We start from the raw sequence: 21,603 nt of genomic DNA on the forward strand, positions 1-21,603 counted from the left end.
AGAACAGCTTTGAAGGGGGAGGGTTGATGTTGGTGTCCAGTTCCATCTCTCCCAGAGCTCTCTTTGTTCAGTGGTGTGCATAGATTTGGGCAACTGAGTACATGGCAGGTGTGGAGGGTACTCTGTGCAAACTCTTTGGGATGCTGTGTGGACACGCAGGTCCACTCCTGGGATTGCTGTGGCCACCTGGACCAGAGGAAGGCTTCCCAGCATCCACTGTGCCTGGCCCCGGTTGCAAGCCCCTGCATGCCCTGGAGTACATCTCCATCACACTGCCTCGGGGTGTCTCCACACCCAGTTCCACCCACGGACACAGCTGAGGTTTGGGGCCAAAATCTAGCCCGTGGGATGTCTTCTTGGCCTGGATCAGGCATCTTTCCAACACTCTCAACTTTTTCCCCTTGCTTGGATCCCCCCTCCAGTCCAGAGCCAGGCCTACAGCTTGGGCCTGGCTACAATTTCTGCAGCCCTGGAACCAAAGGCAGCCTCTCCTTACGAATCTCTTCTTTGTGGAAGAGCGCGGGGGGGCTGTGCCTTGCCGAGGAGACCCCCATCCCGCCCGGGCAAGGTCCTGGCCAAGGCGGGCACCCCCTTTCCCTGCCGGTCCGTCGGGGGCGTTTCGGAAGAGAAGTGGCTGGCGAGCCACATCCTTCCGGGGAGCAGCTCTGTCCCGGGGCTGGGACCGAGGTGGGTTAGGACAGGACACAGGCAGAGAAAAACCCTTCCCCGGCTCGCCCAGGTGAGGAGCGCCGGGAGCTCTCAGGAACCGGGAGTGGCCGAGGGGGATCCGCCCCCGCCCCGCCGGTGAGTGCCCCGCGACCCCCGGGGGCGGGCGGAGCTGAGCCCTGCATAGCCCGGGGGTGCCGGCTTCTCTCCAGCCGGCCGGACGAGGGAGGGAGGGAGAGAGAGGGAGGGAGGGAAAGAGGGTGGGAAGGTGCGGGGGGTGGGCAGGGCGCTTCAGACACACCTGCCGGGCGGCGGGGCGGCAGCGCGGAGCGGAGCGGGGAGCGGGGATGGCAGGTAAGGGGCGAGCCCCGGCAGGAACGGGGTCCCGGGTCGGCGAGCCCCGGCAGGAACGGGGTCTCGGGTCGGCGAACCCCGGCAGGAACGGGGTCTCGGGTCGGCGAGCTCCGCCGGGCCCCTGTGGCGCGGAGGCGGCGGAGCTCGTCGGCATCGCCCCGGGACGTGAGTTTGGCACCGGCTCGGGAGCGGTGGTGGTGGGGGATGTCTGTGCTCCTTATCCTCTTCGCCCGGCAACTCCTCCGGCTCGGCGTTTCTCGAAGGGCGCCTTCAGACCGCGAAAGGGAAGCGCTCCCTCCGCCCGCCGCGGGAGGGGGGCACCCCGAGCGGGAGCGGGGCTGCCGGCTCTGGAACCTTCTGCCCACCCCTCTCCTCTCGTTCTGTCCCTCCCTCTCCCTTTCCATCTCTGCCCAGCCTCCTGCCGAGAAGCTGGTCGCGGCTTGTGCAGCCGGCTTGAGTTTCTTGGAGAAAGAGTTTGACTTAAAGGGACAAAACTGCTGCGCAGTTTGAAACAGCTCAACTTCTGTGACCTGCTGTTGTGTCCCCTCCAGCATACTTGCGTCTATGGGACAAGAGTCTCAAATGAGAGTTCAGTTTCTGCAAGAAACACTGGTTTTATTTAACATAAAACAATCCATATCTGTATATGTATTTAGGCTCCTAAACTCTTTGGCGCAAAAAATGAGACACTTGGGAGTCTTTTGTGGTGTCAGCAATTCTCTGTTCCTGCTATCTTCCATCCATCAGACCCCAAGCCTCTTGTGTTTGTATCTGGAGGATTCACTTCTGCACAGCTCTCTTAGCCATCCTCCTTGTTGTGCTGGCTGCCAGTCTGAAAAAGCATGCTATAATTTGCACCACAAGTTAAAAAAAAGCAAAAAAAACCAACCGAAACCAACAAACAGAACTCCACCCTCAAATTTCCAAAGAAAAGGAAAAGACTGGGACATTTCCTTTCCCCATGGAATGTGAACCTCTGCCCTGCCCCTGGGGATGTTTGTGTGCCTTGGCTTCCAAAGCTAGACTCAATGCCAGCAGCACAGCAGCAGGTAACCGTGCACATGTTGGAGGAGAAATCCTTCTAAGTCTCAGGAGATCTTTGCTGTGCTTTTCCTTGACAGCTTAAAGGATTTGTGTTGGCCTGTGAAGCAGACTTCATTCCTTGAGTGAAAACAGATAACACTGTTTGAGTTGATCCATGGCTGGAGAAAGCACATTGCTCATACCTGCTCCATCACAGCTTGTAGGACTTAATGGAGCGGGTTCACCATGGTTCTGAGAGGTTTTGGCCCATTCACTTGAGGGGTTCTCGCTTGCTTTATTTGGCTGGCAGAGTGCTTGCCTTGTTGCTACATATTTTCAGGGCTCCGTACAGCTGTGCGGAAGATACACCAAAGATATGCTCCTGTGATTCCCTGCTGATTCCAGTACCTGTAGCCAAGCTTCTCTGTGGGATGGTGCCCTTGAGAACTTGTTTGGTCACCAATGCTTGCTGCACAGCGCCAGGGATTCATTTGCTGGGTAATTTCCAGCCCCGAGGAGGAGAAAGCATGTCCCAGGCTGCAAAAATTCTTGGTCCTGAGAGTTTCTCTTTCTCAGGGATGGGACAAAAGGGGGGGTGTGTGATGGCTGGGGGGATTTAAGAATGTTTGAGAGAGGACGATTATATCTTCTCTAGACTTCCTACTATATAGGCTTCTAACTCCCTTATGCATCACTTGCCTTCTACATATCTAAGGCTCTGGGTGGACACTCAAGAAGCTGCTGAACCCATTTGTATGTAAAATATTTTCTAATGTATCTGAGTCCCATTTGCAAGATTGGACAAATGGATCATTTGCAGGATCATACCTCGACTTATGCCTACTTATGCCTTCTGCCTGTGCTTCTCTATCATTCTTCATCATTTTCTGCTTTCCTTTTATCCTTCCAGCCGTGGAGAATGCACCTCTCCCAGCCAGCAGCCTCTCAGAGCAGGAGGAGGAGGAAGACACCATCTGGGAGAAGATTGAGAGTGCCCGACACCAGCTGACGCGCTCCCTGAACCCGGCCAAGCTGACGCCGTACCTGCGCCAGTGCCGCGTCATAGACGAGCAGGATGAGGAGGAGGTGCTCAACTCCTGCCGATTCCCTTGCAAGAGCAACCAGACAGGTGGGAGAAGACGCAAACTTGCACTTGGATGGGCCTGGTTTGGGGGGATAACGTGGTTCTGACACAGAGTGGATGCTGCACACACTATGCTTTGTTGTTCTCTGAGGTGCTCTGTACCCAGGGCCTCCCCCTGCTTGCACACAGAAGAGGGCAGTGCTCTCACCTCATTCTCCCTCCTCTCGCCACTCCCATTTTTGTGGATGGAAGTAGAGCTGATGGAGGTGCTGTTTTCATATCATGAAGTGGGGCTACACAATGTTCTCTGTTTTGCAGGGAGAACTCTTAATCTTCATTCATCCTAGCTCTTTATCTGTTCTTCCAGGTTACCTGATGGACATCCTTCGGCGCCGTGGAAAGCGAGGCTATGAAGCGTTCCTGGAATCCTTGGAGTTTTACTACCCAGAGCACTACACACGGCTCACGGGGAGGGAACCAGCCCAGCGCTGCTCCATGATCCTGGGTAGGAGCAGGTGCTCTGTTCTCCTTTCAGCTGCTGCTTGCATGGAAGGGCCAGAAAATTTTGTGCAAGTTCATGTGTCTGCTTAAAAACCAGGTTCATGCTGGCAGTGTGTGAGGACAGTTCTGTACTCTGGAACTGGCAGGGAGGGGGCCATGTATACAGGTGTGACAGACTGGTGCCATAAGCCTGGGACAGCAAGGGCTGCAAACCCTCAGGAGAACTTGTCACCCCTTGTGGAAAACAGAGCATTGAGCAAATCTGTTTCTTGGGGTTACCCCTGTTTCAGCAGCCAGGAACAGGTTCTCCTTTTTCTCTTCCCAGATGAGGAAGGCCCTGAGGGACTAACTCAGTTCCTGATGATGGAGGTGAAGAAGGTGAGGGCTCAGCGGAAAGAGCACCTGCTGAAGGAACACCAGCTCCAGGTGAAAAACCAGGCATTGGAACAAGAGCAGGTCCGGCTGGAGCAGCAGCTGAAGGAGCTCCTGAAGGTGCAGGAGCGCTGCCAGCGGCTGAGAGAGGAGTGGGACTCCAACAGCGTGGAGCTGCTGAGGCTGAAGGACGAGAACTACATGATGGCCATGCGCTACGCGCAGCTCTGCGAGGAGAAGAATGTGGCCGTGCTGCGGAGCAGGGACCTGCAGCTGCTGGTGGGATCCTGGGCAGAGAGCAGGGGGTGGGCAGCGGGATGTGGTGGGGCTCTGACGGCCCATGGATGTCTGCACGTGGTGGCTTGAGAGCGTGAAGGAGCTGATGGCACACAGGATGCGTGATGGGGATCCTGCCCTGCTCTTGGTGGAAATGTGCCCTGCAGAGAGGCTGAGGCATGGGCACAGTGCAGGGGGCTCACCATGACCGGGGGCAGCTGGAGATACATCACCAGCTCCTGCCAACTGGTGTGGTTGGAGGTATATCTCTAGAGGAGCCAGAAGCAGGGCTGATGTCTTCCCTGGCATCCCTTGATGCTCAGCCTGGCTGCTGGCACCACAAGATGCCCTGTGTGCTCCTGTCTGTGCTGCCTGCACTGCTCTCTGGGCGGCACAGGCAGGCAGCAGACAGCTCCACGCTGTCAAACCGTTTGTATTTACTTTTTCCCCTTCAAGGGATTGTGTTTTCCTCTCCCTAAGGGGGCCAGTGGCTGTGCAGCCACTCACACTGGGTGTGTATGTGTGCTGCCTGGAGCTGCCCAGCCTGCCTTGCTGAGCTTAGGAGCCTTTTGGCTTAGACTCCATTCCCCCTGCCACGCCCCACCGCCTCCTCATGTCTCTCATGACGTTTGCAAGACTCATGCCTTGCATAGCTGCAGGAATTCATGACGCTGCACTCCAGCTGCCATGCTCTCACCTCCTGCAAACATGCACCCATTTCCTGTCTGGGCAAGGACAGCCCTACCTTGAACCTATTAATAACCTGTGTTTTTAAGTGCTCTGCTGCCTCCTGGCATTCTCCCTACCAGTCTGGGCCTGGACCTCTCACAGAGCCTTGTGATTTCCTTTCATAACTCATTCTGTTCTGCCAGTGGCAGGATCCTCCCCTACCTTTTTTTTTCTGTATTCCTGACAATGCCAGCTCCCCTGGGTCTCTTTGGAGCAGGGAGGTGAATCACTTGAAGGTAACTGTGGGCCGAAGAAATCCCCCTGGAAGCAGAGTCTCAGCTTGCCTTCCTCTCCTTACTCTTGAGTCCAGAAGTGTCTGGTCCCCAAAAGTCATTGTAGGTCTTTTGGGCACATTCACAGAAGTAATTCAGTTCCTCAATCCCTCCTTGGTAATTTTGGCAGTGCTTCTTGGTGGCTTTGATAGGCTTCTCCTGTCCTGTTTCCTCTCAAAGCCTTACCTGTGAAATTGGTTCTCTGATCAATTTTATCATTCATTACAGGTCTGGGAGGACCTTTCTTATCCTTAAAAGTCACTGACCTCTGCTGTCTCCTGTTGATGAGACATGTTGGTGGAGGAAGGTGGGACCAGGCCAGGGAATGATGATGCCTCTGTAGTACTCTGCAGCCTCCGGCAGCTTGAGCCTAAAACACCTCCCAGGCCAGAGGTGGCCTCCCACACTGAGTAGCCTCCAGTGGATTTTGCTGCTGTGAATTTGTTTCTCAGCTGCTCTAGGAATCTTTGAGATACAGCTGCTGGCCCTGGCCGCGCACCAGAGGTCCCCTGTCCACCCACAGTCAAGTCCAGCTGCACTGTGGATGCCCCGGGGTAGCAAGAAGGTTGTTGCACCAAGAGATGATCCTGAATGTGCTTATGCAAGTGTGTCTTCCTCCTTTTCCTGAGGGAGAAGCTTTTGAGTGCAGCTGTGCTCTAACCTCAGCCCAGCAGTAGGATACTCCTTCACATGGTTGCCTGTGGTTGCCTCCCATGCCTTACTTGCCTCCAGACCTGTTTTCTTCTCAGCACCTTGTCTGCTTCACTCTCCTAGTAAGGCAGAGGTGCAGGGCCATGTGTGTTAGACTGTTTCTTCCCTGGGTTGCAGGTGGACCAGCTGAAATGCAAAGTGTCCAGCCTGGAGGAGGAGTGCAGCCTGCTGCGGAGACAGGCGTCAGCAGCGCCGCAGCGAGAGGCGGAGGAGAGGGGCCAGTCTGACACCGTGTCTGAGCTATGGGCTGAGAACCAGCGGCTCACAGCATCGCTGCAGGAGCTGCAGGGCATGCTGCAGGTACCTGCTAGGGCAGGGCAGGCTCCAGGTCACCTCCTGTCCTGGGCCATCTCCAGTGATGTTTACATAACCACTGGAAAGATGGGGAAATCGTCGGTTTGGGCTGGCCTGTCCCATCCTCCGAGCATATTGCTTGGTTATGGTAGCTGCCATTGTGTCCAGGTAGTGATGGGTGCTTTTTTCCAGCTCTGTAATTCTTGGTTGGGCTCACAAGTGTGACTTTGTGTTTTGGAGTGTACAGCAGATTGATGCTGCATGATGATGGCAGTTGTGGCAATCTGCAGTCACAGCCCTGCTCTGTTGCTCCCTTGGTGCTTTTGGTGCAGTGACAGTGCCCTCTTGCCTCTTAGAAACCCGGTGAGGGCCCGGTGCCAGGCTCTGAGCAGATCCTTCTGGACATCCTGGAGCATGACTGGAAGGAAGCCCAAGATGACCGGCAGGATCTCTGTCAGAAACTCAACTCCCTGCAGAATGAGCTGCAGTGGGCCGAAGAGCTGAGGGATAAGGTAGAGCATTCATCACCACCTCTGTCCCTGCACACCAAGCAGGGCCTGGAAGAGAAGGGAAGGATGCTGTAAGGCAGTTGCTTTCAGGAAAGCTAATGCTCATTGCTTGCTGTTACCAGTACCTCCAGGAGGTGGAAGATCTGCAGCTGAAATACCGAACGCTGCAGAAGGACTGTGATCTCTACAAGCATCGCATGAACACAGTGCTGCTGCAGCTGGAGGAGATCGAAAAAGAGCGGGACCAGGTAAATTGCTTGTGACTGCCCAGCAAGAACAGGGCTCTGGATACCTCTCCTTCCCCAGTGGATGTCGTGCAGCCATGCCAGGGTGGGAGGTGTGGGTCAGCAGTGCGATTCTGTGTCTTTTCTCGCTCTCTGGCTCCTTGCAGGCCATCCAGAGCCGTGATGGGGTGCAGCTGCAATACTCCCAGAGCCTGATTGAGAAGGACCAGTACCGCAAACGAGTGCGGGCCCTGGAGGAGGAGCGGGATGAGCTCCTAAGCAAACTGAGCCAGGCAGAGGGGCTGAACAGCACGCTGGAGGCACAGCTGCAGCGCTGCCAAGGCAGCCGCAGCCTCAGCAAGGTGAGGGTGGCTAGAAGGAAGGGGAAAGAGGGAAGGCAAAGGGGTCAGGACTGATTTCTGGAGGATGCAAATGGGATGATGAAGTCCGTTCTTTCCCAGATGTGCAGCTCTTCCTACTCCCTCTGCTCCAACCTCAGCAGCACCTGGAGCCTCATAGACAGCCCTGCAAATGGACTCATGGATACCCTGGGGACTTCTGTCACCCCATTCCCAGGAGATTCAGCCATTCAGAGCATGGTGAGTGCTTGACCATGTGAGGCTGGCCCTCAACTGAGGTAGTGGAGACACTGCTCAGGCGTTGGAGTGGCTTCATCATGAGACTTGGTGTGGGATGGTGTGTAAGGTGTAAGCAGATCTCAAATGCGAAGCTCTCAGTCTCTAACAAACTGGCCAATCCTGCCCTAAAGTGTGTGAAAACCCTTCATTCCATATGACACCCTAGAAACCAACAGCCTTATGTAAGATGCTATCCTCCCTAAAATGCTATTTAATCTACACATGGTGGAGTAGAAATCCAGACTCTTTTGAACCCTGTAGCAGCATTGTGTGATTTTTAATGGAGTCGGGTTCTTTCCTTTGACTCCTTGAACTGTCATCCCAGAGCACCCTGAAATGGGCAGTGCCACAGGTTACTCACACCTCTGCGTGTGTGGTGGCTGAAACAGAAATTTAAGGACTAGGTTTGGATAGTCTGTTCATCTGCTACTGCTCCCACAGCTTGTGCTTTGCAAAAAGATGGGGATGCAGTGTCATGGACCTCTAGCTGAGCTATCTGCTTGGCAAAACAAGGTGCCCCTGGGAGTTTGGAGGGATGTGGATTATCCCAAAGAGGGCTGTGGTAGCCAAGGAGCTGTTTGCTCCCTTGGCCTGAAGGGAGGGAAGAAATGATGCTGGGTGTTGGTGTTAGTGTGCATGTCTCTCACTCTGCCCCAGGATGAGACTCCCGACAGCGAGAAGGACATCAACCGCCTTTCCACCTTCCCCTTCCCTCCCTGCATCGGCTCCATCCTCCGTCGGCAGCGGGAGGAGAGGTGCATGCCTCACAAAAGGTGATTGCTGAGGGCTGCTTGACTCCTCTTGGCATTCTGCGCTCCAGGAGGAGATGCCTGGCAGGGTTAGGAGAGAACCTGGAGTGGGAAGTGAGTGGAAAGGCTGTCAGGAGGTTGTGTGGTGGCTCCAGGGGTGCTTGGGGGTTGTGGGGTAGTCTGTGGAGCTGAGATTGAGAATGGAATGCAAACAGGCTTTGGAAAAGCTGCTACCTTACAGATCCATTTTGTGTCTCCTTTCTAGCTTGTCCTGTGGCTCCTTTAGCAGCATGGAAGATGGAACAGGTACAAGGCTTTCCTCCACGCGCTTAGCTGAAAAAGAGTGGGGCCTGTGGGGAGAGGGGTTGGTCCTCCCTCACACTTCTGGTTTGTGCAGCTCATTGTGAGGGCTCTGAACCTGTAGCATGGCACAATGGCCCCTCATATCCCCCCATGCCTTGTCAGGCACAGCAGCTGGAAAAGCTGGCTTTTCCTCTGCAGAGCAGGTAGCTGTTTGCATCAGCTCTGTTTGGCTCATGGAGAGCTGTTGAGGGGAGGAGGTAATAGAAGAGGGAAATACTTTTGCCCTGAGGTGTTACTGGATGCTCCCTTCACCTGCTACTACCTGTGTGATGGGTTGTAAGTCTCCTGGAGTGAAGAGGAGCATCCTCATCCTGGTGCTGGCAGGTCCTGTGGTGGGTGCTGGTGGCTGATCTCTGGGCACATCCAGGTGGTCCTGGCTGCTGCTGCTTGTTCTCAGGAAACACGGGAAACCCTTTTATTAAGGATGACTATTCAAAGCTTCCCTGCAACCTCAGTTTCCCAATCAGATGCTAGAAAATGGTCAGGAGAGGATGGCAGACCCTTGCCACACCCAGAACACGTAGCATTAGCACAGGTAAAGTGCTCCCTCTCCCTTTTGCTCTTTCCTAGGCAGCAGTTTTCCTGGCACCTTTCTGGGGGCCTTCTCCTCTTCTTCCAGCAGCACCTACACCAGGGTGAAGTCGGAGATCTGCTTGTCCACGCTTTCCAGCTGCAAGGAGGTCACCAGGAGGTGACTGCTGCTCTCTGAACTGGGCACTCTGTGGTGGTGCTTGAGGGGGCATTTCGTGGTGCCAGGGACCGTGCTTGGGAGGCCCTTCCTTTCTGCCCCTGCCTTGCAGTTGCAGGCCCTTTCTTGCTAGTGGGAGAGGAGAGAAATGAAGATCCTACAGTCCTGGCTTCCTAGCAGGACTTCAATTTTTTGCACCATCCTATTGGTTATGGTAGGGCTGGAGATGTTGCTCTGGGCTGGACATGCAAGTGTCGAGGTAGGGAAGGACTGTGGGAACCCAGCTTGGCTTTGGTGGTGGGGCTGGTGGGATAGATGGGGCTGTGGGGCTTTGTCAGCTCTGTGTGCCCTGGTGAGTCATGAGCTCTGTGCTGCTGTAGCTGGACACAAGGCTTGGGGGACTGGCTCTTAGAAAAGGCAGTAAACGTCAGTTGCCAGACTTGGCATTTCTCCCTGCCAGGTCACTGGTGGTGCAGCTCACTAGTATGGGTCATCCCAGCCACCCCTCACCCCAGGAGAAGAGGCTCGGAGCAGACATCTCCATCCTTGGAGGGAACAGGACAGGAATTTATGTCCAGTGGGTCAAGCCGGGCTCACAGGCTGAAAAAGCAGGACTCAGGGAAGGGTGCCGGCTCCTTGAGGTGAGTCTGGGAACGGGCTCCTTTTGTGGGTTTGCAGAGCACCTGAGATGATGCAAGGAGTGCAGAGTGATCCCCAGTGCAAGATGACCTCTCCCCAGCTTGAAGTCCACCTCTATTTCTCTTATTTTCCAGGGCTGCTCCCATTCTAGAGCTTACACAGCACGAACACCCACCCAGGTCTCATAGTACTTGAGTGTACCTGTGCATGTAAAAATGCCAAGACCTTCTGAAACCCTTCCTTGAGGTGTGGGAAGGGAGAAACAAAAATGAGTCACACAATTAAGATGCCAGTACAGCTTTGTGTCCCTCACCTTTGTGTCTGTCACCTTGTGGCTCTTCAGAGCAGTTTGCATCCCGCATCCTGCACATGCCCATCACAAACCAATCAATTCTGGAGCAAGATTTCTCAGGCTTTTGTGACCCTCCTGAGTTAGAGAATAATTGCTCTGAAGAAGGCTCCTGGAAGGAGGGAAGGGCATTTCTTTTGCCAAGAATGACACCACTTGAAATACAGCTGCACTACTTGAATTAATATCCCACCTGTAACTGAAAACAAACCAGTGCTCCTGCTCCCACACATGTTCATGCACACACACATTTCCTTTCACAACAGCCCACCATCCAGACTGGGTGATGGCTGGCAGCAGGTATCAGCCAGAGGCAGACTGAGGATGCCAGGTCCTCAGATACAGTTTTTCCCGGACCTGCCTCACTCTGTAAAACCTTTTGTGTAACCCTGATGGGTGAGGGAGCCTGGGGGGGTGCATGCTCTTCCAGCCCTTAGGTCTAATGGCATCGGGTCCTTGCTAGCTGAGGATGCCATCGCTGAAGGAAGAGGTGCTTTCCCTGGAGAACTGCACACGGGAGGTTGCCTACCTGAGCCTGCTGCACTGGGATGAGCCGTCTAGTCTCATCTTTCAGCTTGACTTAGAAGGTAAGGTGCTGGCAGCTACATCAGCTTTGAACCTGAGCTCTCTGCCTCCCTTTCTAGACCCTCCACCTAAACCTGGAGATTAATCTCAGTTATTCTCTCTCCTCTCCTGTTTGGTCCTAGGCCACCATGTCAGACAGAGGGGTTGGCCATAGCTCCAGTAGCTTTCCCTCTCTGGTGTGACTTGTGCATCCTCTGAGTTACAGGACAGAGGTACAGACCTTCTGTCTGTTTGCCTCCTCTGCACCCCAACCCCAATCCAGAGTGTCGCAACTGTGCTGGGGACTTGGCTTTCTTACTGGTGACTGTTGTCTGCTGCGTCCCCACCTGTGGTGCCCTGTGTTCTGTGCTGCAGGATACCAGTCTCTGCGGGCAGCCCTGGAGGAGGGGAAGAAGTTTTCGGGGGACTCGTTCTACGTGCGCAGCAGCGTGTCGCTCCTGGAGCCGTCGGACCCGTACGCGCTGTGCGTGAGGTGTCGGGAGATCCTGCACGTCACAGACACCATGCACAGGGGCCGCCTGGAGTGGTACTGCTCCCGTGTCGACCCCCTGACGCTGCGGGACCTGGACAAGGGCACGGTGCCCAACTACAGCAGGTACCCAGTACGAGGAGGGAGGCAGGGGCTGCCTGCCCCTTGTCTGCGCTGGCCATCCCCTAGCAGTCCTGGGGTTCTCTCGATGCTGTAGCATGACTAAGTCTTGTTCAGGGACCAGTGTGGTAGCGTTTGGGAGCCTTTGAGGGACTGGGAGGTTGAGTGAGGGCTTTGAAATGCCTGTGCTTCAGCAGGTCTGTGGGATTGGTGAAGAGGATCCCTGCAGGCTATGGTCCCTGGGGCTTCTGGAGTTGCTTGAGTGCAAGCTCTTTGTCTTTTCAGGGCTCATCAGCTTTTGAAGATCCAGGAGAAGCGCCAGATGCCTGGGCAGCAGAGAGGCCACAGAAATACTGTAAGGCAAAGAAGCGAGTGATGATAGCTGGGGTGTGTGCCCATGGCCATCTCATCACCTCAGAGACAATCTGCCCCACTCTGTTGGTAAACCAACTTGTGCAGAGGTGACAGATGGGTTAGCAAACAAAGCTTTTAGGCCACACAATGTTACTGCTCTGTGGCTGCTTTTCTACCACTTCCCCACTTCCCAGACTGAACCTAATGAATGGCAGTCCTAATACCTTGCTTTTTGTAAGGGTGCTCCATCCTTTTTGCCAGAGGATGTTCTGCAGCCAGTTCTTCATGTGTGTGAAAAGGGCAGTGTTCTCAGCCTAATTGCCCTCACTTTCTCCTCAGCTAAAGAAACGTGCCTTGGGCCAGCTGCGCTTGGTGAAATCCAAACCGCGGAAGAGCCCAGAACAGCCTCCCCAGCAGCTGTGGCTGGACCCCTGCTCAGGTGAGCCCTGTGCCTGCCCTGTCACCCTTGGAGACCCAGTTGTCCCCTGGCCATCCAACTTTTTGTGGAGAATAAACTGCTGTGTAACTCGAGGGAGTCCCAGATAATGGCCAGGGGGTCTGCATCCAGGGTATCTGTCCATGAGTGAGTGTTGTAACCAGGGTAGGGTCTCTCCTGGGACATAAGATGGTTTGGTAGGTGCCTCTATGATTCAGGATGAGGAGGTGGTACAGAACAATGGGATGGTCTTTAGGCTGTCCTGATCTCCTGTGTTCTCGTCTTTGCCTTTCTCTTTTCAATGCTGTCTTTCAGACCCAGACACGACCCTGAAGCCTTACAGCCTGGTGCACCCTGTGGTGGTCAAGACACCCCGTCCCGTGGTGCTGTTGCCAAGCTGCATTGCACCTCGGCTCATCAGGAACCTGCTGGACCTGCCCACCTCTCGCCTGGACTTCCACGTGTGCCCAGCAGGTAGGCAGAAACACGAGGTTGCTCAGTCCATTTCAGTGAAGAGCTGCTCTTTTCTTGGAAGGTTGAGTTATGGTCTCGTGGGAGTCTTGGAAAGCCCATGAGATCTCTCTTCAGAGGGTGCATGTAGGAATCTCTCGGTTTTCCCATGTAATACCTGTTGACATGTCACTTTATTGGGCTGAGTGTCTGCAAGATGTTCCCTGCAGTTTTTAACTGTGTCCTATCCCTTTGGCCCACTGGGAATCCAGCCCTCCCTTCTGGTCACCTGAGACATGGGGTTCTTTTCTCTTCCCTTGAGTGGTGTAGCATTGCCTTGCTGCTCTGGGTGGCTCTTCCCAAAGATGAAAACCCTGGCTGATGTGGGATCTGCAGGTTGACTTCATGCCCGCTCTTCCTGCCCAGGAATAGGAGGCTCCAACCTTAGAGCTGTTATCCCCCTCTTCTGCCAGGAGATGCAATGCTGACACATGGCTGAAGAGGCTGCTGGGGAAAGGGCATTTCTCCCATAGGGAATGTTCAGAGAGGACAACTCCCTCTTTCCTCCTTCCTCCTCACTTCTCCAGTGCTCTCTTTTCCTGATGTTTAGAGCTCTCCCTTTGCCAGCTGCAGGACTGAAAAATGAGTTGGTTTATTTGTTTGCGGGGTAATGATGGAGGTAGTGAAAAATCTCTGGTTTCCTGAAGGATGGCTCTGAAAATTTTGGCTGCTGGGCTTCTCAGCTGAGTGACTTGGCCATATATCCTGTCCTGCTGAGCCCTCTGCAGGGTTCCCCTCACACTGCATGGGGGACCTGCTTCCAAGCTTTTACTCTGATTGGGAACTTACACTGAGGGCAAAAACTCCATTGTCCCCTGCTAGTTTTGCCGTCTATGAGGGAAGGAAAATAATCCATGAGCCCCAAGCCATTTCTCTTTAGTTTGCTGCCTGTATTTTCTTTGGATCTTCCAGGAGAGTCTGCTGCCTGCAAAGGAAACATGGCTTTGCAGGATCCAGGTCTGCCTGGGAAGTACTGTGTCACCAGGTAGAGAATGCCCAGCCAGCCTGGAACCTGGGATAACTGGAACATGCTCTGGACCCAGTTCCAAACACGTCTTCTGCTAAAAATATTACTTTATTTCCATCTTAGAGACAAGCAGCTCCTAAAAGCCTTTTTATGATGCCTCCTCATGTTTCTGTGGCAGTGTGGGCAGCTGCCTAGGGCAGCATGGTAGGCAGGTAAGGCCTGGCTCCTGCCTCAGCCACACTGGAGTGCAGGGCTTGTGGCCTGTGGCTCCCAAGCCAGATCTGTGTGTGTGTGTGGTGTCAGCCTTTTTTGGGAGTTACCAGGGGCACCTGGCTTTCCTTGCTTTGACCACTGCTGCATCCAGCTCTGCCCCCAGTTCTCTGTCCCAGCATCACCTCTGTGCTGCTTTCCTGGTGCTGGCTGCTGCGTGCTGTCCTGCCTCTGAGCAGGCTGCCACCAGCAAGAGGAGGTTCAGCTCATCCCCATTTTCCTCCCACTCTCCCAGCAATACACCCACTCCTCTTGCTTCCCCAGCCATGGTGCTCACTTACAGGAGCTGTGTATAAGCCTGTGTAGCACTCAAACCCTGCAGAAAACCTATTTGGCAGGATAAAGTGGTTATTTTTTTGCCATGCTCTGTTAGGGAGGGGTTGGGACAGTGTAGCAGTGGGTGGATAATGTCTGTGAGCTAGCTTAGGCTGCTGTGATACAACACAAGGTGCTGCTCTTGCCATGCAAGGTGTCTTCAGCTGTGATATCTCGCTTGTTGCCTCCCAGAAAGCTGCAGGAGATCCATGCCCAGAGTGTGATGCTGTATAATTAGTCTTGCTCTCCAGAATCTGTAAACACTGAACTTGATAAGCACCAGTGCAGCAGTGAACCTATGGGATCTGAGGTAGATAGTCTGTGCAGGAGGGAGAAGGGGCTGACATTTCTTCTTGGCTTGCAGAGAAGCTGGCAGGAGGGGATCCCAGCACAACCCACGCTCAGGAGCACCCTGTGCCTAGAACTGCCCACCAGGACCAGAGGGAGAGCAGACGAATCCACATGATCCGGGAGGCAATGGAGAAGGTGCTGAGGCTTTTGGTGTGGCGAGAAAGGGCCAGGATGGGACAGCTCATTCACACTGGAGGAGAGGAAAGGAGGGGGCAGCTGAGTGGGGGAAGAGGGAGAGTGGTGTGGTGATAGAAAAGGAGTTGCTTGCTTGGAGGTTGTGTAATTTGGGGAGTGTTTCAGGTCAAGGTGCTGTGGAGTTGTGGAGCAGCAAATATGGACATTTCCCTGAGTCTCTGATAAGCTCAGATAAAATAAATGGGAAATGGGGATTTGTGGGGGAGGCTGTGGGACATGCCATACTCAGAAGTGACCTCCCTGCTCTCACATTCCTCATGTTCACCAAGTGGCAACAGCTCTGCTCAGGGCAGAAATGTGAGGCTCTGGGTGACAGAAGTGACAAAGAGGATGTGAAGATGAGTTGTGGCTGAGAGAGGGGTCCAGTGAGCTCTTGGGTTGGATTGGCAGTGATGGAGTGGGTGACCCTGCTCTTTAATTCTCCCCTTTTCTATTGGCACTGTCCATAAATCTCACTTTTAATGGAATTAGTATTGGAAAAGCAATGATACTGCACAGTATGGGGTTTGATTTAATGTAACTGTCAGGGGCCGGGGTTATTTTTTCTCCATTTAAATCAGTAAATCTATTCAATTTCCTTTCCAGAATAAACACTGCCTGCTAGAGCTGGGAGTTGAGGGTGTGAGGGATCTAATTAAAAGTGAAATATACCCCATCGTTATCCATGTCGAGGTCACTGAGAAGAACGTTCGAGGACTCAGGTGAGGAGAGAGCATGGCATGGATGGAGGGTGTCGCGGGAGGAGAGAGAAGCCCTGGTCTCTGATCAGAGACACGGCAAGGATCAGGCGAGAGCACTGGATGTGTGTGCTGGGCTCGGTGCTGTGAGGGGAGCAATTCCTTTCTGTACGTGTGAGCGCATTTCTGGGTGGTTTGGCCACCCCACCTCTTTATGCCAAGGGTGACATTTCTCCCTGTTTTCCCTAGGAGCTTGCTGGGGAAGGCGGGCCAGCGGGACTCGGAGGTGCTGAAGATGAGCCGTGCTGTGGAGCGGGCTCTCCACACCCTGCCCTGCTCCTGGGCCCAGGTGGAGCCCCACGCCTGGAGCCACGCCCAGGAGCTGCCCAAGGTGGTTCGTGGCTGCATCTTCCAGGAGCAAACCCGCCCGCTGTGGATTGAGGAGGGCGAGGACTGAGTGGGGAGGTAGCAGAATGGCTCCTGCCACCTACTGTCCCCAAGAGCTGCTCTCAGAGGTCCCTGCCTTCCCAAGCCCCTCCAGGCAGTGTGTTCTTCCTCCCTGAGGGGATGCTGGTAGCTAAAGGCCCCCCAGGGTAGCCTTTCTCCCCCCTTGAGGGCCACCAAGAGCCAGGAAGTAACAGATAACAGTGCCTCTCCTGTCTGAGCTTTCTGTATTTCATTGGAAAGGTGTCTTCCACCACCATGGTGGAAACCACCCCTGTGGGCTGCTCCCTGTCACCTTGGGCTGCCCTTGTACGTGGTCAGACTGACAGGGAATGTAGGGGAACTCTGTGGGATCAGGCTGCCTAGGATCATTTCTCACACAGATTTTAAGCTCCTGAGCTCTTCTCCTGTCACCACCATCTCCCCTGCCCGGTGGCACCGTGTGCTCTGGGTCCTCTCTTCCCATCTACCTCGCCTCTGGCCCCAAGGCATAGGGAGCATGGCTCATGCACCTGTGACCCACGGCGGCTGGAGTGACATTCAGGTTGCAACAAACCCTCGTTTTATAGGAGCTGTACTCTTTATTGCTTGTAAATTATTAATGGAGCCTTTCATTGGCAAACCGCCTGTAAAGGAGAATTAAATACAATTCATAATGGGAATGGGTGGCAGGCTGCCAGCTTGTGTGTTACTGGGAAGGTGTGGGTGGCGCACAATGGGATATTTTTCTCCTCCTTTAGGTGAGACCCAACTGCCCAGCCCTTCAGGGGAGGGAGGGAGCACTGACGTTGCTCTTGTAGGGCAGCAAGAAGTGTGGGGAGAGGACAGGCTAAGTGTGCCACAGACTAAGTCTCCTCCTTTTTCTACTTGGCCCCTGGTTTTCAGTCCCTTGCTCTCCCCAGCACTGATGTTGGTCAGAGTGCTTTAGGAAAGTCAGGGAAAAACTCACTTGAGTTTTGAATTGTGTCTGGCTGGGATCCCTAGAGCTTTGCATCCCTCCATGGCCTGGTTGGCATGACGTGACAAGCCAGCTACCTCAGCCTCCTGGGGGGCAGCAAGGAGACTGAGCCCAGCCATGCTGCTGGGAGAAAGGGGCACAGTGCCCCTGCAAGGTGGGGTTCTCACCCTGACATGGGGCCAGAGTGGGTTCAGACTCTGGCAGGGGGAAGACGGAGCCTTTGGGCAGCCACAGCAGTGCTCACCTAAACTGCATGGTCCCAAATCCTGTAATGCAGCCACCCTTAGCAGATGCCCTAGGAAAGGGGTGCCAGGGTACCCACACTGGGGAGAGGGGGTGGTTGTGGTCGTAGGTGGTTTTTCCTGAGGCAGGCCAGAGGAAAATGAAGTCTGTGGCTCTGAGAGGCTTGGGGCTCTTGGGGCATGAGGTCAGGCAGAGTCTGCTGATGCTGGGGTCAGTGGGAGAAGATGGGCAGCCAGCACCGGAGTTAGGTCCCCTCTGTGTCCCCCTGCCCCTGTGGTTTGGCACTGCTGGTGCCATGCACTTGTGAAGCTCTGAGCAAAGATTAACTTGCTGATCTTTGCTAGTCCCCTGTGAGGTGTTATTTCAGGCTCTAAACCAGTTGCCTGTGTCTTTTATGAGGACGAGAGAGAAGGGGGGAGGAAAGAAAATGAAGATTTTAACTGGCAGTCACTAAAATGTAGAGCAGAATCCTCGCTCTGCCCTGGAGCCATGCAACTCTTCTCTCAGGGAAGGGGGAGCTGGCATACACAGGGCTCCAGATGAAAGCTCCCAAGTGGCATCCACTCCAGGGGATGCAGCCTGAGCATTGCAATACAGCCAATCCCCTGGGAGGGTGCTTGCCCTGCAGGCAAACAAAGTGGGATTCTTGTTGAGCTGATGAGAAGACAAGTCCCAAAACAAGTTCCCATTCACCCTGTCATGGATTTGGAGATGGGAATTTGCATCTTTGCTGGGCAAAAGTAGCACTTGAGTATTCAGGGAAAACACTGTGTGTGAGGCACTGTGACACAGGGCTTCAGACTTGTCCCTACTAGCACTGGGAACCAGCCCCAGCCCTATGGGCAGGGCTGAAGGGGGTTAAAAGCAGCCCCTCCACCGTGGGTAGCCAGGCTGTGCTTACCTATATCAGCCCTTGCTGCCCTCCCAAAGAATCACATCCCCCAGCACTTTTCTGGGCCATCAGTGCTCTCAGCCAGGGGGAAAGGGAGGCTGTGGGAGGCAGGCTGGCACTGCCCAGCTAGCCAAGCAGCAGCAGCACTGCCTCCCCTGCTCCCAGGCTTCTTCCAGGCTCTCCATCCAGCCTCTCTCCCCTGAGGCTTTAAAAATCCAGCCTTAACCTGTTCTGGACATGGGTGAGAAGTGGAGCAGAGGGCTCCAAGGCAAACATAAATGACCCTGTCTGCCCTGCACACTCCAGCCCACCTTTTTTATCTCCTAGGTGGGTGGCTGCCTGCTTGGAGGAATGAGTCACAGGTTAGGTAACAGGCACAATGCAATTAGCAGCCCTGGGCACCAATTACCAGCTGTAACAGTCTTGTGCAAACCCCTGTAAAGAGTCACTGAGAGCAAGATTTCTCTCTCCAGGGAGGGGATTGTTGAGGTGGCACATGTGTCACCCTGAGAAGTCCACAGTGGCCCCGTGCCCCAGCAGAGTTTCCTGGCACCATGGTCTGTATGAGGTAGCTTTGAATTGTATTTGTAATGCCTTCTGGGGCCATCACTAAGGGGCCCTGCCTGTGCCCCACCTGTGCCTCCCAAATGATCTCCTAAGCCAGAGCTGCAAGGTGCTGCAGGATGCCTTGGAGCTACAGAAGCTTCCTTTACAGGTGCCTGAGGCTGCTGGCCTGTGGCTGGAGCACTCAGGGAGGTTAATTTCTGGTTCAGGAGCATTGGCCAGCCATGTGAGCAATCCCAGTCACACCAGGTTCACATCCCTGCAGTAATGTAAGGCCTGAAGGTGAATGACTCCCCCTGTGCCCCAAATCAGTGTAAGAAAGCATCAGTATTCAAAGGGATCTAAAAATAAAACCTGCAGGGACTCTCCAAAGGGATACAGGAGATGCTCTGGAGATGCTCTTGCTTCAGGGGAAGGCAGGAGTCTTTGAGACTTAGAGAAATACAGGAGAGGAGGGAAGAGAAGAGGATTCAGTGGTTTCTTCCTTACAAAAGTAAAAAGCCATAGCCAGGACAGGGGCAGAGTGAAAGTATATCTGAGATGTGGAGAAACTGAGCATGTGGGTTTAGCCCTGCAGGGAGATCTTCCCTGTGTGCCTGGGAAGTGCCTGTGGCTGGACACACGATGGGAGTGTGGCACAGAGGGCCCTGGCAGGCTGCCCACCCCTCTGTTCTAAGGTCCCATGATCTGACATGTGCATGGGGCGGGGTGTCCTTTTCCACATGGAGCCATTCCACACCCCCGCCAATTCTCCTGGGCCCCAACTTATTACTTCTTATTTTTATTTTTTTGCCATGCTGAGATTGGATGCCCACAGCTTGTAGCTCCCTGAGGAGGCGCTCTGATTTCAGCAGCTTATGTAGAGCACTCCCCTCCCCTCCCGAGCTGCCCCATGCTCGCAGCACAGGGAAGCTGAGATGGGAGCATGGATATCATCCCCCCTCCTGGGCTGGTGGTCTCTCTGGATCTCTCTGGCTGCTCTGTAAAGTGGCCTGCAGGTAGTGTGAAGGGACTGCATGGTCACCTACCCCATGTCTAACTGAACCAGCAAAAGCATGCAGCAATCTGTGGTACTCACCCCAGAATTTCCCGTCCTCTGATATCCCTGTCCCTTGCTGGCACCCAGAGGGCTGAAGTGAAAGTGGCTCAGGGGAGACCAGTGGTGAAGGTGGGGGATGAAGAGGGAGCTGGAGGTGCCACTTTGCTGCTGTGCCTGCAGGTCTCTCAGGTTTTCCAAAGATAGAGGACATTCCCTTTCCTTTCCCAGGGAAAGGAAAGCAACATCTTGGATAGCACAAAACCCACAAGGGACAAATGGATGAGCTCAGCCCTGCAGGGGCTGCAGTCCTTGCAGGGGGCAAGGACCTGGATGGGATATAAACTCAGCAGTGACACTGCACTCCCTGCCCCCACCCTGTGCTCCCCAGAAGTGTTCAAGGCCAGGTTGGATGGGGCTCTGAACAACCTGATGTAGGGGAAGGTGTCCCTGCCCATGGCAGTGGGCTTGGAACTGGATGATCTTTAAGGTTCCTTCCAACCCAAGTCCTTCTGTGATTCTACGGCTGGAAGGGAGGCAGTACGCCCTTCCTCATGCTTTTGGTTGCTGGTGCACCTCTTCCTGTGAATGTCACTGGTTCTGCAGCCACCTGGGCAGCAGAATGTCCTTGGATATCCTAGTGGAGGTTGCAGGGCTGGAGGCAGAGAAAAAGGGACCTTCTGGAGCAGAGTCATGGTTTAGGGAGATGGGTGTTAGAAGTGAGGGTCTGCCAGCTTGAGAGTCTGGGGTGTGGCGGCAGGAGGGACAGCAGGGAATACACGATCCTACTTTGGGAGGCAAGCTGGGACTGAAAGGCAGGAGCAGCAAACTCAGACCTGTATCCATAGGAAAAGTTTGGGGCTAAGGGAATTCCTGGGGAAAAATCGTTCTTTGCAAGAACCACAGAGGACCCCGCACCTTAACTTCACCAGAGCCCACATCAGTGTCACCGTCCCCATCCTCTCTCAAGAGCAGGGGGATGAGCATGCCTGCAGAGATCGGGCCGAGCTGTCACAGAGAAGCGGGGAAATCAGTCAGGCAACAGGTTTGTCCTCCTGTTGCCGTTGGTCACCTCGCAGGTGCCCCAGAGCGGGGCTGCCCTGCTGAGGCAAACCCGCTGTCAGACGCGGGCCTCCCGTGCTCCATCCTTCCTCCCCGGGGCCGCCGCCCCGCCCCGTGCCCGGAGGCGGAACCGGGGCTGCGGGGGGAGCAGGGGCTGGCAGGAGCCGGGGCTGGCAGGGCCAGGGACTGCGAGGGGAGCAGGTGGCGAGCAGCCCCGCCGCACCCTGCACCGCGTCCCTGCCGCCCGCCTGCTGCCGGCTCGCCCCTGTGCGCTGGTGTCTTCTGATGCCTTCGGCCCAGGCTTCCCCCTCATGGCTCTGATCTCCTTTGCCGCCCCCTCAGCACCCAGCCTGGGACACGCAGCCTTTCCCTCGGAAGCAGGGATGCTCGCTTTCCTCCTGGCAGGTTGTGCCAGCCACGTGCTGTCACCTCGGAGTGTCTTCCAGCCGTGTGTCCCTGCCTCGCTGGGGCACTGAGCTCTCCGTAGTCTGTGAAAACCCCCCCTGCTTCAGCGGGATACTTCGGCTCTGCTGACTCTTTGGCTTCCTGGTCTTTGCCCACCCTGTTCCTCGACCACGTCTGTTCAGACCCTGCTCTTGACAAATCTTGCCCCCTCGGAGGCTTCGAGAGGAGCAGGCAGCGTCACGTGGAGGTGGAGCAGAGCTTGTCCCCGTTCGGGAGGATACGGGCTGCGGCAGGATCGGTTCGGGAGCC

General features: G+C 54.8%; 1 protein-coding gene across 2 annotated transcripts; it reads left to right on the forward strand.

Moving 5' to 3' along the window:
• The first annotated feature begins 985 nt into the window (after window positions 1–985).
• Window positions 986–16,736, forward strand: CARD10 (caspase recruitment domain family member 10). Of its 2 annotated transcripts, XM_059472222.1 has the most exons (21): window positions 986–1,020; window positions 2,954–3,172; window positions 3,495–3,632; window positions 3,954–4,279; window positions 6,106–6,288; window positions 6,639–6,794; window positions 6,914–7,039; window positions 7,183–7,377; window positions 7,477–7,614; window positions 8,311–8,426; window positions 8,668–8,708; window positions 9,336–9,456; window positions 9,914–10,094; window positions 10,905–11,028; window positions 11,381–11,621; window positions 11,901–11,970; window positions 12,309–12,408; window positions 12,721–12,879; window positions 14,832–14,953; window positions 15,599–15,714; window positions 15,940–16,736. In XM_059472222.1, the coding sequence occupies exons 1-21, from the start codon at window positions 1,014–1,016 to the stop codon at window positions 16,145–16,147; spliced, it is 3,087 nt and encodes a 1,028-aa protein (XP_059328205.1). In that variant the 5' UTR covers window positions 986–1,013; the 3' UTR covers window positions 16,148–16,736. The 2 variants fall into 2 exon arrangements, with proteins under 2 accessions (XP_059328205.1, XP_059328204.1); XM_059472221.1 differs by lacking the exon at window positions 986–1,020 and having other exon boundaries at window positions 2,890–3,172.
• Window positions 16,737–21,603: the final 4,867 nt, after the last annotated feature.

The sequence above is a fragment of the Ammospiza nelsoni genome, chromosome 5 (genome assembly GCF_027579445.1).
Source record: "Ammospiza nelsoni isolate bAmmNel1 chromosome 5, bAmmNel1.pri, whole genome shotgun sequence".
NCBI classification, from domain to species: Eukaryota; Metazoa; Chordata; class Aves; order Passeriformes; family Passerellidae; genus Ammospiza; species Ammospiza nelsoni.